The sequence below is a fragment of the Aristolochia californica genome, unplaced genomic scaffold (genome assembly GCF_029961685.1).
Source record: "Aristolochia californica isolate CCGP_79_NKW_82.1479 unplaced genomic scaffold, dmAriCali1.0.hap1 SCAF_16, whole genome shotgun sequence".
Classification (NCBI taxonomy): Eukaryota; Viridiplantae; Streptophyta; class Magnoliopsida; order Piperales; family Aristolochiaceae; genus Aristolochia; species Aristolochia californica.
The window spans coordinates 19290920-19307140 of record NW_027181837.1 but is presented as its reverse complement, the minus strand read 5'-3'; the positions used below and the strand labels follow the sequence as shown (position 1 = coordinate 19307140).

Genomic DNA, 16221 nt, shown 5'->3' with positions numbered 1-16221 from the left:
AGAGTCCCCATCCTCATTGCTACCATGCAACGACAACAAGGACTTCTCCCCCATTGTTGTTGAGCACGACCCTCTTCCAGCCTCTTCTCCCTCCTTTCTAGTGGTGGCGGGGGAAGAGTCCTCACCCTCATTTCTACCATGCAAAGACGACGAGAGCTTCTCCCCTATTGCTGTTGAGCACGACCCTCTTCCAGCCTCTCCTTCCTCCTTTCTGGTGGTGGCGATGGAAGAGTCCCCATCCTCATTTCTACCATGCAACGACGACGAGGGCTTCTCCCCCATCGCTGTTGAGCATGACTCTCTTCCAATCTCTCCTCCCTCTATTATAGTGGTGGTGGGGGGAAGAGTCTTCTTCCTCATTGCTACCATGCAAGGATGACGAGGACTTGTCCCCTATTGCTGTTGAACATTACCCTCTTCTCTCCTCCCTCTTTTTTTTTTTTTATTTTGGGGGGGGGGGATTCGCTACCATGCAACGACGAGGAAGGCTTCTCCTCCATTGTTTTTTTAGCACAACCCTCTTCTAGCCTCTCTTCCCTCCTTTTTGGTGGTGTTGGGGGGAAGAGTCCCCATCCTCATTGCTACCATGCAATGACGACGAGGGTTTCTCCCCCATTGTTGTTGAGCACGACCCTCTTCCAGCCTCTTCTCCCTCCTTTCTGGTGGTGGCGGGGGAAGAGTCCCCATCATCATTGCTACCATGCAATGACGACGAGGGCTTCTCCCCCATTGTTGTCGAGCACGACCCTCTTCCAGCCTCTTCTCCCTCCTTTTCTGGTGGTGGCGGGGGAAGAGTCCCCATCCTCATTGCTACCATGCAACAACCCCCATTGTTGTTGAGCACGACCTTCTTCCAACCTCTTCTCCCTCCTTTTTTGGTGGTGTCGAGGGAAGAGTCTCCATCCTCATTGCTATCATACAACGATGACTAGGACTTCTCTGTTGAGCACAACCCACTTCCAGCCTCTCCTCCCTCCTTTCTGGTGGTGGCGGGGGAAGAGTCCTCATCCTCATAGCTACCATGCAAGGACAACGAGGGATTTTCTCCCATTTCTATTGAGCACGACCCTCTTCCCGTATTAGTGTTGAAATTGCACCCTTCCACAATGCTAATGATTCCACTACCTGGTTGGGTTAGTTGGGTTATCTTCTTCTCCAAGTCTTACATACCTATAACTCAAACAAGGGATTGGATCCGATTGAACCTGGTTCAATTTGCATTCCAGTCTTTGTTATAAACAACTTATTTTGGGTCTACTTTGTTTTTTCACAACATTGATTAGAAAGTATTACTTATAATTCGAAAGGCCAAAATGTTGATCACACTCTCTTATAGGCAAACAACATCTTTTCTGTCTAAACAAAAAATCCACTTTTCTCACATAAGACCAAAATAAATCTTACTTAAAATTCTAACTCAGAATATTAACCTTTAGAATTTTAAAGCAACATGAGGTGATTTAGAATGTCATCAATTTCACCTTTGATGAGAGTTGACCATGCACAAAGAAGCTAAAAAAAGAGTTTTAAATCTAGCAACTGTGATCAATAAACCATTATTAGATCCTATTTGGTTTCTTAGTGTTATTTGAAAAATACAAGAGTGTCATCTCCTAACTTTGATATAGGATATAGTCGATTTAATGAAAGGTTATTGGAGTTTGAACCTTGATTAGGGCAACTCTCTCGTCTACTTATAGTTACCGTTCCAACATAGTGGTTATAAATATGGGAAGACAAATGATTTCTCACTTACTTTTGATACCTAGGAATTAAGAGATCATTTTTGCCATTACAGGAAAATAATTTTTATTTTGATCAAATTTATAATCAAAATATTTTTTTGTGTTTGTGTAGACATAGAAAATGATTATAAAACTACTTATAGTATTTATGCCTACAAACAAAAAGGAAAAAATCTAGAACTAATTGTATTAAAGTGTAAATTTCAATCATATAACCCTTACGATATTATAAAAATATCTATGTACCAAAGATACATTCCTGCTGCTAAATTCAACTCCTTTTCTTCGTTTAACCTGAATCCTATGAGTTCAAAATTCTATTTGTAATTCAGTGTATAACGTTAGTTTCACAATCAAAGAAATATACACAAGCGTTCAAACCACAAAGAACACATAAATAGTCCACAATAGTATTTCAGATTGTCAATCCACTCCAAAGACTCTCCACCTTGGAGTTCAATATCACAAAGCTTGGGTTGTCAAATAGCATTTATAGCATATTATCTCTAAGGCCAATCAAAATACTACATATAGAGGGAGTTAGGAGGGTTTCAGAGGTTACTGTGGAGGCTGGTTAGGATGTCTCAACTCATGTCGCCTAACTACCAAGCAAGGGCAAATCATGACTCACTACACACCAACACCAACCATTAGGGAGAATGCAGTGAAAGATTACTGATTGAAGGGTACCATTGATTTGAACAGGGCAATAACCATTATAGGAGATAGCAGAAAAACTCTTAGTACCTAGGGGCGTGTGCAAAGTGTATAAGAGAGAGCTTGCATAGAACCTCCTAATAGGATTGGGAGATTGAAATTTTTGGTGGTTTTGCTATCATATTAAAGTCTCCCATGTATGACACAAAAACATTAGCAAAGTGAATGATAGCACTCAATTGACCACAACAATCAACTTACAAAAGTTTGCCTTCACTTGGGAATACAACAACAAACTAGGTTATCCAACAAACACAAAAGGATTTTCCAATAGCTAACTAAGCAATCTTGCCCAAACCCACATAGGGATTTGTAGCAACAACTCATTAGGCACACTCGACCAAGACCCAGTAATGGGATTTTAAGTATCACTTGCCTACACAAAGACTTACAATTTAATAGAAACAACAAGGCTTCACCTTTTTTCTACTCAACTACACAAGGTTTTCCTCAATAAAATTGAAATGAAGACGGTCTTTCCTAGCTAAAGGCATGATTAACTGTGCCAGCATTACTTGCTTTTACTTAAACCTAATAAAACAACCTCTTAAAAGGCAAATTTTGAATTCAAACATATAAGATAGAGACACCGATCTACACAATGTAATAACAACTCAATTGGCTCCTTAGATTATCGCAAATATATGCTTAATCTAAATTGTTTTTTAAATGGGGCAAAATCTTATAAAAGCAGCTTGACTTAAAACAAATTCCATAATGCAAGCTCACTAGTTAGGGATTTGAACTGAATAACTTTGAGTTCAAATTTGCTAGACTAAGATCAATCACCAAACTTTGAAGTATGAGCTTAATAATACTTGGATTTGAGAAGCAACCCCCAAATCATCAATGCAATACAATAGTCCCTTTTGAAATGCCCCAAATAATTTTAAATCTAAACAAATGCCACTTTAGATATGCTTGAAAGAACAAACAATAAGATTTGAAAGTAATGGTACACTAGATCTAGCAAGAATCAAGATAAGAAAATAATTAAAAACACAAGTACTTACGTCTTTATTGAGTAACTCTTATACATGATTGCAATTTCCAAATTCAATGTCATAGTACTAGGGCACCTTAGGAGTGGTCATTTTTGTCTTAGGAGTAGAGAGAGTTTAATCTTGGGATGAAATCAACTTAACTAAGTTAGTTCTCAACATTCAAAAATTGAACTGTTAAACTGAGAAGAGACATTTTGTCCTTTTTGAAATCTTGACAAATTTTGATTAAAATCCACAAGAAAATACTTAAAATTTTTTAATGAGATGCTAATAAGATATAATTTTGGAGACATATCTTGGCATAATCTAATCATTCAATCTTGTTTAATAACTTTTCTAAAACATGTGGTTCAAGCAACTAGGGATGGATCAAATGGTCTATATTAAATGCCTTTTTCTTTTCTTCTGGGCCTTCAATTTCTTTGGCTTAGTTGTTGGGTCGTCTGGGAGAATGATTCTAGATAGCAACCTATTTTTATGTCGTCCAATCAAGGATTGTCTAGTGGTCATCTTCCTTGGTCATCTTCATGAATCTCTTTTTCTTCATGCCTTCACAGGTGTTGCTCATCCGATCGTCCAGGCATACATCTTCAACCCAAGACATTTCCTTCTCTTATTGTTCTATAGAGCATTAGTCAAGTGGTTAGCTTTCATTAACTCCTTTATAATTGTTCAATATGTTTGCATGTGACCTCTAGTATATCGTAGTCAATTGGACGACCTTCTTTGCTTGACCTTATTTTTTTCTTTTCTTTTTTATGCCTTATTTAGGCGGCTTTTCTTTCTTCTATCTGTTCGAATGAGGGATGCTCAGTTGGGTGGTTTTGCTTTGCTTATTGTGTTAAGCTCTATTGTTTAGTTGAATGAAGTTGTTAGGTTATTTGGATAACATGTCTTCTAGCACGAGTTGCTTTCTCTTGTTTCGTATGTGTTGTTTGGTTGGACCTTAACCGATCGTTGAACATGTTATCAAAAATCTTCTTTAGAACTTTTTAAACTGCAAAACATTTTTAATACACATTGATAGTAACGTGAGTTGTTTGTCATAAAAAGTATCTTAATGAAAATTTTGAGATCAACAACCTATACCTACACAAGGTAATAATAGAAGCAAATCCAATGGGGTAAATGAGGACAAGTGATTTACTAGAAATGGAAGTGCATCACTAGAATGGTTCAAAACCTATGATTCAATGCTTCTTTGGCCCAAAAAAATGGAGAGACTTGGGCACAATGATGTGGAGTAGAGACAATTGATAATAATAAGAATTGTATTAGGGCTTCAAGATTTTTTTTTTATCGTTTTCTATTGGAGCAATAGGAAAATTATTGTATATCCCCTTGACGTTTTGCAGTTCAAGAGGAATTGGGGTAAAAATTTTGAATTCCTTAACATTGGTATAGATGCAAAAAGTATTGGCCAAAATTTTTTATTTGCACTATTTTTCTATGATTTCTTATTGGGCATAAACACACCTTTAGGAAGTAAGTTTAATGAACTTAGAAAACAAATTAAGCTTCATGATTTATTTTTCTATTGTTTCCTTTTGGAGCAAAAGGAAGTTCATTTATATCCCTTTTAACTTTTTTGTGGTCCATGAGGAATTAAAAAATTTCATATCTTAAAATTAACATAAATGTACAAAATATTGCTCATAATGTTGTATTTGAACTATTTTTCTATAGTTTTCTATTGTATAAATAAACCTTTGAAAAGTAAGTTTAGTGCATTTAGAAAGTAAATTATCTAGAGAAAAGAGACAAATGCAAGTTCATGCAATGGTGATATTCTTTCTTTGGAGAACTTTTTTCTTTGTTATGACCATATGGGAATTAAGTGAGGAGCACTTACTGTTTTGATTTGAATGAATCTCAGGTTGAAATAAGATACCATGTCCTGTAATCTCATGACATTTTTGTAGAAAAAGAGAAATCATACCCTTTGCTAAGATATTGGCTCCCTCTCATTTATGCTTAAAGAGTAAGATAATGAACTCTATAGGCGAAGTAATTCTCTGCCCACTTTCTTTCTTGATTAGCTAATTGTTGTCTACTTCTCAAGAGAAACTTTTCCTCTACACTAATCAGCCCCAAATCTATCAAGTGGCAAAGAAAACCGAATCCGTCGAGACAGAATTTGGGCATTAGCAATTCAAACAGCTGTAAGTAAGCATCCACATATCATAGTAGAGACAGAATTTTATTTTCAATAAAGACATGATCACTTCCCAAGTCTCCCAATTAACCTAGGCTCCAGGTTTAGGGAGAAGTCAGCTTGCCTGCTCTCTCTCATTGGCTAAAAAATGACCGAGTATGACTATATGTATCTCCAATTGAGTATTTGCTTTTGAGGTTGATGCCAGCCCATCAGATCATCAGACTGGTGAAACTGATCAAGTGCCGTCTGCTGTTTTGGATATCAATACAGGATGTAATAATACTATATATATATAAATTAAATGTTATGGTTTCATGACTACTGTCTTAACCAAACTTGGTAATCAGATCCCTTCTCAACAAACTTCTGCCACATCCCCTCCAAATGATTTTCTTTGGAAGGGTTCCAATCAAAATGCCCAAGCTTTACAGCTAAGCAATCTCCAATTTCTGCAACATAGCCTTCATTATTTGCATGGTAGATCTTGACAGAGCTACGACAATGGATCCCAGCCCGCCTTCGGGCCTCAATCAACTCTGTTATGGTGTCACGTAGTCCAAAATCATAGAAATGATCATAGAACACCACAGGCTGCAAAAGCCAAGACAGCTCAGAATTTGCTATTTCAGTACATAGAATCATGCTGCAAGAAAAGAAAGGTAAGAAAGAATTTGGTAGAGTATAGGACATGACGACCAGAAGAACATTGGCCGAGCCACCGACAATCTGTTTCTGCTTTGCTCAGATAGCACACAGAGAAACCTAATTTTCTTCGAAGTTAAAGCATGACCAGAAATATTCTTCACTTGAACATTTCCTAGTGTCAATCTAGAGACATTTCATGATGTTGAAGATTATTCATATATGTTCAGGCTAGAAGCAAAGCGAATGAAAGGAAGCCCTTCATAACCTTGACACAACCTTCTCTGCGATGACAGTATCAAATAAACATGTATGACTTGGTTTTTGTACTTGGTCAAACCAAACTACAGTATCAGCAAGCACTAAGAAACATAGGAAAACTGCAATCTTAGAAGTTGAAAGATATAGAAATGATCAATAATAGCTAGAGTTCTAAATCAATCTCCTTGACAGAAAACATTCATATAAACATGAAACCCAAAAAGCTCATATCCTTTAACCAGCCATCACACAATCATAATTGGAATAAAATCCATGTAGGTGTTGACTTACTGTTCCTGGATGTGTAAGAATATATGCATAACCCTGCTCGAGTTTATCCCGTGGAAAAGGCCAGTGCCCCTGCAACAAGAAAATAAATCTAACATAGTTGAGCTTTTCTTGTTAGGGACATGCAACTTTCCTTTTTACAGTCAAAACAACAAAAAGCTTACAAATGCCTAAACATTTGGATTTTCAAGACTTTGCAATTCTTTTAGCACACATCACACCAATTTGCCATCTAACTATTTTCTTTTCCTTTGAGACTCCACTTTGTTGGAGTTGGCAGCTTTACAAAATGAAAAGCAGAATGATGAATGTGCATGTGCAGCAGCAAACACTCCAAAGGAACAAAAAGCTGCTGAACAGATCCAGTAAAAGTGACTTCATGCAATCGAAAAAGGTGATGTAATTTATGCATCAGCCAACAATTGTGCCTCCTAGGGGACAAAAGCAAGCAACATGGAAACTTGCTACAGTGAACCATGATTCTGAAGCAATCACCAGTAACAGAAACACCCTTTTGTACCAGCAAATACCATTGATGCAGTCCCCTAAAAAACAGGGAATTATAAAAATATTTAAATGAGAAACCAACTGTCAAGAGGCTGGCCAATGCAGCCTAAAAGACTAATTGTTTAAGTGCGGAAAACCAACCTACTCAAGAGAGGTGGACCGGAACCACCTCTGACACCCACCCCGCCCCTTACCGCTCCCTGCGGGATTTGAAGGCGGGACGTGCCGGACCTGGCTCTGATACCATGTCAAAGAGGCTGGCCAATACAACCTAAAAGACTAGTCGTTTAAGTGCGGAAAGCCAACCTACTCAAGAGAGGCGGACCGGAACCACCTCTAACACCAACACCCTATGACAGAGCCAAAAATCAACCAAGCAGATGCAACCCAAAAAACTGGAGATAGAGAGCAGGAAAATGCCTCTAAAATACCAAAAGTGTTAACAGAAACAGCCAGCCTCGGTTTACCCCGAAACTCTACTTGTCTAGCACAACCATGAGAATTAATGCAGAAGTGGGGACTACCCACTTCACTGGTCAGTTAGTGTCACTCTCAATGTGCTCGTTGGTTGAATAAGTGGGTTCACCCATTTCTTTTAGATAGTAGTGAAGGATGAGTGGTTTTCTCACAACCCACTTTGGTCAGTTAAGGAGAAGAGGGGGGTTTTTTCCCACGTTTTTTTCCATCCAGTCATGTTTTCTCTTATGTATAAATGGTACCCTTTAGGTGCTCAATATGTGTATCAATCCCATCATTAGTTATTTCTACCTTTCTTGTTTTTCATTGCCTTCTTATTTGCCACTAAATTGGTTTTGCCTCTATGATACTTCCTGAGCATCGAGAAGCTGTTCTTTGGCATTTGTTTCCCTCTTAACCACAGCAATCAGAAGGTTTACATTGATGAAGGATACCGACACCACAAAAGCTTTTCTAACAGGGGCAAAAACAGCCTTCCATTCTAGGAATAGCAGCAGGGTGGGTTCACAGTTGGTTTTGTAGAGTCTACTAAATTTATACAGCCTATGAACAGCATGCAAAAATTGTGTACCTGAGTAGATCCAGTATCATGGTTCTCCAAAAATGTGACTGCACGTGAGGGCCACCATCCCATCACTCCTGTTGGTTTTCCTTGTGGATCTATTAGCCTCCAATACTGATTGTGCAAAGCAGAATGAAGAATACCCTGAAACAATGCAGTTTCTATCATGTAACCTTTCAAGATTAAAGAAAAAACATAATACTAATTAAGAACAGAGTCAAACCTTAAGAACCGGAAATTTCGGAAATGTAGAGAGTTAACTGGGCATTTCTGCAATCTATTCACTGATTCACAGCATTTTTAATGCGCTCCTCACCATTTTAGAGAAAACAAGTACTGGAAAATACTTTAAGTCTAATTTTCTGGTAATTGGTGGTTTATGACCTTTCACAAGGCATTCAAGACAGCTAACATTTTGTTCCATAATCAGAAACTTGATCAAATTACAGGCCTCAAGGAAAGACATGATTATCATTCTATGAAAAATTTAGGTTCCCTGGATCTACAGTATTACTTGTCCTGCTTGAGGGGATCAAGGGGGATAAGGATAACAGCTGTCCAGATGCCACAAGCACATCCTGGAGGCAGGACCACTGTTTGTCATTCACTTTCATATTCACAATGTGAACATGCAAAAGAAATGCGCTCAGTATGTCCAGAGCACTTAGTACTAACGGATGGAAGAACAAAATAAACACCCAGAAAGATAAACAGTAGATGGACAATGTAAGGGTCAGGGTCGAGATGTGGTACATACTTTATGGAGGGATACAAGTTCCAGAACATTGGAGAACATGGTGAGGGGAATGGGTTCCAAATTATTGGACAAATTTTTTTTTTTAAATCACCATCGGAGAGCTTTATCCTACTATATTGGGGTCAACTGCATGAACCTCCCTGTATGTGCTCAATCATTTCAGTTTGTACAAGATAGTAAGTGTCAATTTCGTCTTTTAGAGGATGAGCTTGATCATATCTTCATGCATTGTACATTTGCTTTTACCGTGTTTTCATCCATGTTGTGGAAGTTTGGTTAAAAATTTTGTGCTTCAAGATCTTTTCCAGATTAGTTAATTGAGGTTTTTTCTAGACCTTTATCTAAGTCTGGGAAGGAGTTGTTTTTAATAGCTTTTTCCGCAACTATCTGGCTTATTGAGCACATGATAGCTTACACTTGTTTTTAAATGCAAGAACTTTTGAGAACCGGCCTCAGTCAGTTGGAGGGGTTATTATTTTTTTTTAATAATGGTGCATATATTGAAAACAAAGAAGGAAGATTACAAACCTAATGTTGGGGGCCTGACTCCACAACAAAGTGTTTGAGAGAGATGCCCGCCTTCGCCTAGGAATCTGCTAGGTGATTAGCAGATCGTGGAATGTGATTCTACTTACAGTTTAAAGGAGAAAATAAATTACATATCTCTTTGAACATATCCCAATGACGCCATGGGGGATGGCCGTGGTTTGCACACCAGTTGATGACCACTTTTGAGTCGCCTTCAATACAAAGGGGACCAGAAAGGTTGCAAGAGAAGATTTTGAGCCTGTGTAAGAGACCCGAGAGCTCTGTTGTAGTAGAATCTGAGATGCCGAGGGGGTCGGCATAGGAGAAGAGAAGAACACCCTTTTCATCATGGACGACACCACCGAACCCTGCTGGGCCCGGGAAGCCGAGAGCACTTCCATCAAAATTGAGCTTCAAGTATCCGTGGGGGAGGGGCCCAAATTGCCATAGTAGGATGGCGAGTGGGCAGAGATAGCCCAACGATAGATTGCCAATTTACTCCTGAAGTTTGAACCACCAAGGTTACTGAATTCTTTTTTATTTAATAGCCAGACAAAAACTTGGTTAGAAATTTGCTCAGACATAACTTCAACAGAGGAGGTTTTGAATTTGAATTTCATCTTATTTCGTTCTTTCCAGAGTGCCCAGATAATATGACCCACACAACAAGATATTAACATTTTACCTAGCTTTGGAAGGTTTGAGTTAATGAGTGAGAGGACAGTGTCTGTTAAGTTCCCGGATGCACAGTATTGAAGACCAATTTTGTTTAGAAGGGACGTCCAGACTAAGTGAGCGAATTGACATGATAGAAGAATATGGGTTGCCGTTTCTGGAGTATTTTTGCAGAAAAGGCAGAGAGGGTCTAAGACAGGGGTGCCCCTACGGATCAAGGAATCAGAGGTGAGGATTTTGTTCCTACAAGCATACCAGATGAAGAATTTGGCACAGGGGGGGGGGGGGGGGGTGTTTAAGAATTTGTAAGCGGAGGATGTGGAGAAGGTACCTTGTGGACAGGGAGTCCAGATTAGAGTGTCACCTGAGTTGTTTGGCTGTCAGGTTGGGAGGTGGTGAAGGAGTTCGGATGCAAGGAGAGCTTCTGGGTCAGTGAGATGTCTTTTGAGATTTAAATTCCAATCCCCATTTTCTGTCCAGATGTCAGAGACAAGAGCCTCCGAGTTAAGTTGGAGGGGTTATTGAGCACATGATAGCTTACACCTGTTTCTTATAAGTGCTGTGTTACGGACCTGTTAAAATACTCATGCAAGGGTAGTTTGGTCATTTTTTACCAACTCGTGTGGAGGTCATATAATTCTAGCATGTTAGATTACTTGTCTTTATGTTATGTTTCAAGTTTGGTATAATTCTGTTATGTATTAAAGAAGTTATAAGGGATATTGTATACAGGAGCATTATTGTCGTTATATATCAAGCCACTTAAGTTAGAAAAGAAGGGACAGGAACTAAATCTCAAACTCTTGCTGTTTTTTCCAAAACATTCTTCTCTTCTCAATTTCTTCCATTTCTCTCTTATAACTCTCTCCAAAATTCTTATTTTTCATAGTATCAGAGCAGTAAAAGACGTTCTTGAGCAAATTTCCTACAGCCAATGCTTCTTTCCACATCAATCAACCCTATTGAAGGTCTTTTCCACCAATTTCTGGACTGGTATGCTAAAAATCAGATTTTTCTTCTTCTTCTTCTTCTTCCTGCCATAACCATGTGGTTGATGATTTCTACTGCCACTGGAGCAGTCCCTATGATCTACTGCATTTAAAGGGTCCCTAACTGAAACCCTAGCCCCTTTTTTACCTGCGCACTCCTCCCAAGACCAGCGTCATCATCTCTTACCTGCATCATTATACCAGGTGTCCTCTAAACTGATTTTACTCAAGTTTAATTGCTGATTTGGAGAGTGTGTGTGCCATTGCCTATCAGATTGTGACTTGAATCTGCTGACTGTGTCCTAACTTTAACTTGTGGGGCCCACTTATTCTGTGCAGGAATTTTTTGTTATGGCGGTTAGAATTTTTTTGGAGTACAGGGGCTTAATTGGGATAGACGTGTGGAGTGTTTTGATAGGATAAATGGCAGAATCCAGCAAACAGGTTGCTGCACTTAAACCTATTGCAAGTTCAGACAGAAAATACTCTCAATCCATTTATATTACTTTAGTCAGAATGAATGGATCGAATTATGTAAACCGGTCTAGATCAGAACTCATGTTCTTAAAAAGAATGGCTAAGTATATCACAGATGATCCCCCTATCCCTATGAATGAAGACTGGAAGCTGAAGACAACCAGGTGATGACTTGGTTGGTGAATAACATGGAGTCACGTTTCAGTGACCAGATTTTAAGCTGTGGCAGCTAAAGAGATGTGGACCATACTGGACTCTATTCTATTTCATGAAAGCAATCTGTCTCGTACTTCTGAACTGTATGTTCAATACTTCAACATGCAGTGGGAGGACAGAGTCAGTTACTAATTACTTCAGTGAGATGAGGGTGTTCAACAGTAAATCAACACCTTTCATCCATTTACTGCATGTTGATGATGACAGAAAAAAAATCAGATTCAAGTCACCAGATTTCTGGATAGCTTAGGGTCTGAATATGATGCTGTTAGGGCGCAACTGTTAGCCAACAATTATGTCACCATTCTTGAACGAGCCTTTAACAGAGTTATTCAAGCAGAAGGAGTAGTGGCTGGTAAACCTTATAAGGATACTCGTTTTTCAAATGCGACTACTCTCTACCTCTACTCAGTTTGAGGCAAGAGAATGTAGGAGCAATAGTAGAGGTAGAGGTAGAGATTCCTTTTCTCAACTGCTCTCAACCTCCACTCAGTCTCTAGTAAGTTTGAGGCAAGAGGTCGTGGGAGCAGTAACAGAGGTAGAGATTCCTCTTCTTGAGGTCGTGGGAGCAGTAGCAGATGAAGAGATTCCTCTTCTCAAGGTCATGGTCGGACTAATAGAGAGGATAGGAAGTGTATTCACTGTGGTCGAACCAACCACCTCTCTGATAAATGCTGGGAGAAATTTGGCAAGGCAACATGGGCAAATTCTGTTGAGACAATTGCTACTACTACACACTTTGGCCTTTAAGAGGAGATTCAATAGTTGCTATAGAGACTTGGTCAATTGACCAATACACCCACTACTCCTACTACTCCTACTACTATTAACACCGATCCTTCTTTAGCAGCTAGTGCCATGATGGCAAGCACAATATGCTAGCATTGAATGTGTCCCATTCACCTTCCTGGATCATTGATTCAGGAACTTCTACCCACATGTCAGGTTTGGTGTCCTTGTTTCAATCTATTCATCCTTCTCAATCCTATCGTCATAGTACCTTAATGGATGAATCTAGCTCTTCTATTTAGGGGGAAGGTTTTGTTCATACCCAACCTGGTATATCCTTGAATTCAATTGCTTTTGTTACTACTTTTCCTATAAATTTGTTATCTTTAAGTCACATAACAAAGAGCGATTGGCTCAAGATGTGAGAAAGGTAGGCTCTATTTGCTGGACAATGCTCCTACTCAACAGACTGTGGCACTTACAACCAAAGAATCTCCGCTTCTATGGCACTTGCTTTTGAGGCATCAGTCATCAGCCAAACTCCATCAGCCCTTCCCTTCTTTGCCAAGTGATGTTTCCTTTAATGTGAATCGTGTCAACTGGGAAGGCATCATAGATCTAGTTTCCCAATTAGTTTTAGCTTTAGTCCTCGTATTTTTGAGTTAGTTCATTCAGATATGTGCCTCCATATGCCAAGTCCCCAATCCATTTGGGTTTAAGTACTTTGTGTCATTTATTAATAACTTCAATAGGTCATATGGCTTCAAGAGAAGTCTGAAGTCTTTGATGTATTTGTAAATTTTTTTTAATGAAATTACAAATCAGTTTGGCGTACATATTTATATCTTTCGTACTGATAATGGACTTGAATTTCTCAATCACAAATTTGCATCATTTTGTGCCTCCGAGGTATTACCCATCAACAGGAGTTAATTCTCCCTAGCAAAATGGAATCGCTGAACGTAAAAATAAATACCTTTTGGAAGTGTCTTGTACATTAATGTTTCACATGAACATTCCTAAGTCGTTTTGGGGAGATGTTGTGTTAACCTCATGTTATTTGATCACTTGCATATCTTTGTCTGTTTTAAAAGGAAAAGTTCGTTTGCAGGCTTTAAAACCCAATTGTAAATTATTTGATGTTGTTCCTCATATTTTTTGGTCTATCTACTTCGTTCACTTGTTTGGTCCATCTACAGTTAAATTGTCTCCTCGTGTGGTTAAATGTATTTTTTTGGGTTATTGATGTCATAAAAAAGGATACAAGTGTTATGATTCAGTTAAGAGAAAGATCGATGTATCCTCTCATGTCACATTTTTTAAAAACATTCCTTACTTTGCCCATTCTACAGAGTCTCATTCATCATCCGCTACTTCTATGTATAACCCAGTTCCCCTTGTTGTTATAGATGCACCAAATACAGGTTCTACTTCACCACTCTAAGTATACAGTCATCGTTCTCGTCATCTTTTGATTGCACCAATGCCCACTGAGGCTCCAACATAGCCATCTTCCTTTTTGCCTATAGGTCCGGTTTCATCTGATTTGGACCTTTCCATCAGTCTTTGGGAAGGTTAAAGGTTGTGTAAGTCTCATCCTATCTCTCAATATGCTTCTTTGATTATTTGTCCCCTTCCTATAAATCCTTTGCTATGTTTTTTTTTTTTTTGATAAAGATGTATTGATAAAACGAGAGAGAACAAAATTTTACAAAATTTGGGGGAGCATATCCCTTACAACCAGCGATTATAGGTTAGCTCCCTGCCTAGCAAGCACATCTGCTGCCGAATTAGCGGATCTCAGAATGTGAGTCCAAATACAAGAAACAATTGAGTTAATCTCTAAAATTTCCCGAAAGGTATCCCAATGCCACCATGGGGGAGGAGAAGCATTCTCACACCAACCGATAACCACTTTTGAGTCACCTTCGATATGAAGAGGCCCACTGCAATTGTCCCTGAAGACACAGAGACCGGAGAGGAGGCCATGTAACTCAGTAGACGCAGAGTCAGATATGCCCAAAGGGCTGGCATAAGAGAAGAGCTGATTGCCGGAATGGTCTGAAATGACTCCTCTAAAACCCGAAATCTATGGATTACCAAGAGATGAGCCGTCAAAATTTAACTTAAGGTGACCAGGAGTAGGAGGAATCCATTCTTGCAACACCGGGATCTTTGTCCCAGAATGCATCATAGTCATATTTCTCCAGTTTTCACGAAAAGGGGTTCCCAAAAAGGAAGAGAAGACTTTCTTAGTCAGAAGCCAAGTAGATATATGCCCTACCACTCGATCCGCTACCCAATCTACAGATTCACATTTTGCATCATAACGTCTTCTATTGTGCTCATTCCAAAGTCCCCACGGAATGAAACTAATGCAAGCAGAGAGCATCATTTTACCAAGACCAGGTAGAGGGGTACCAATGAGAGACTTACTAAATGAGAGTAGATCAGCCGCCATGCAGAATTGAAGCCCAAACTTACTAAGAATGAGAGTCCACACCCTCCAAGAGAAAATGCATTGGAGAAGGATGTGACTTGTGGTTTCATCTTCAGAATTGCAGAGTGGGTAAAGGGGATCAATTGAGGGATGACCACTTCTTCTAAGAACGTCTGCCGATAGAATCTTGCCTTGACAGGCGCTCCACATGAAAAACTTTATCTTTGGGGGGGGGGGGGGGGGGGCGTATATGCCATACGAAGTTAATTTCATTCTCCCTCCCAGACGAATTCCAGCCATTTAAAAAGCCATATGTAGATGAAATAGTGAATTTGCCCTTTTTATCTAGCCACCAAATGAGCTTGTCAGCCTCCAAAGGCCGAATTTTAACCGATGCAACAGAATCCATCAGACAACTAGCCTCCAGGGCTTCGTTATCCGAGAGGCCCCTTCTAGGATGAAGGTTCATACCACCCTCCTCAAAAGCTTCTGCTACTGATATGTCTCTACGGGATGTGAGGAGAAAAAGACTTCTGAAAGCGTCCTGTAATGGCACCTCCCCTATCCACAAATCTTCCCAAAACTTGAGCGATCTACCGTTGCCAACATAGAATCTACTTGCGGAGTGAAATTTTGGAAGCAGGAGGTATAGCGCTCTTCATATTGAGGATAAACCTCTACGATTACCGCCTGACATCCACCAATGAGTATCCCCACCAAGTTTAGCAAGAACCATTTCCTTCCAGAGATTTGAAGAATGGATATTAAACTTCCATAACCATTTGAGAAGCAACGCTTGATTCATATTCTTGGATTTCCGAATTCCAAGGCCACCCATATTCTTTGGCAAGCAAACATCATCCCATCGAACCAAATGATACTTGAAGGCATCACTTGAACCCCTCTATAAGAATCTTCTTTTGACTCTATCCATAGCCTTATAGATGGAAATAGGACAGGGCATAAAAGATAATGCATAATTAGGAATTCCTGCAATGCAAGACTTGAGAAGAATGAGCCTACCCGCTTTACTAAGCAGTCATCCCTTC

General features: G+C 39.3%; 1 protein-coding gene across 4 annotated transcripts in view; it reads right to left on the bottom strand.

Annotated features, from left to right (window-relative positions):
• Positions 1–5385: 5385 nt before the first annotated feature.
• LOC137953405 (uncharacterized) overlaps positions 5386–16221 on the bottom strand; it is a 28182-nt gene continuing 17346 nt past the window's right edge. For all 4 annotated transcript variants that reach the window (XM_068800793.1, XM_068800791.1, XM_068800795.1 and 1 more), the window contains exons 13-15: positions 8371–8505; positions 6819–6887; positions 5386–6215 (exon numbers count right to left, since the gene is read on the bottom strand). In XM_068800793.1, coding sequence (XP_068656894.1) covers positions 5943–6215; positions 6819–6887; positions 8371–8505 — 477 coding nt within the window. In that variant the 3' untranslated portion in view covers positions 5386–5942. The remainder of the gene's footprint in view (positions 6216–6818; positions 6888–8370; positions 8506–16221) is intronic.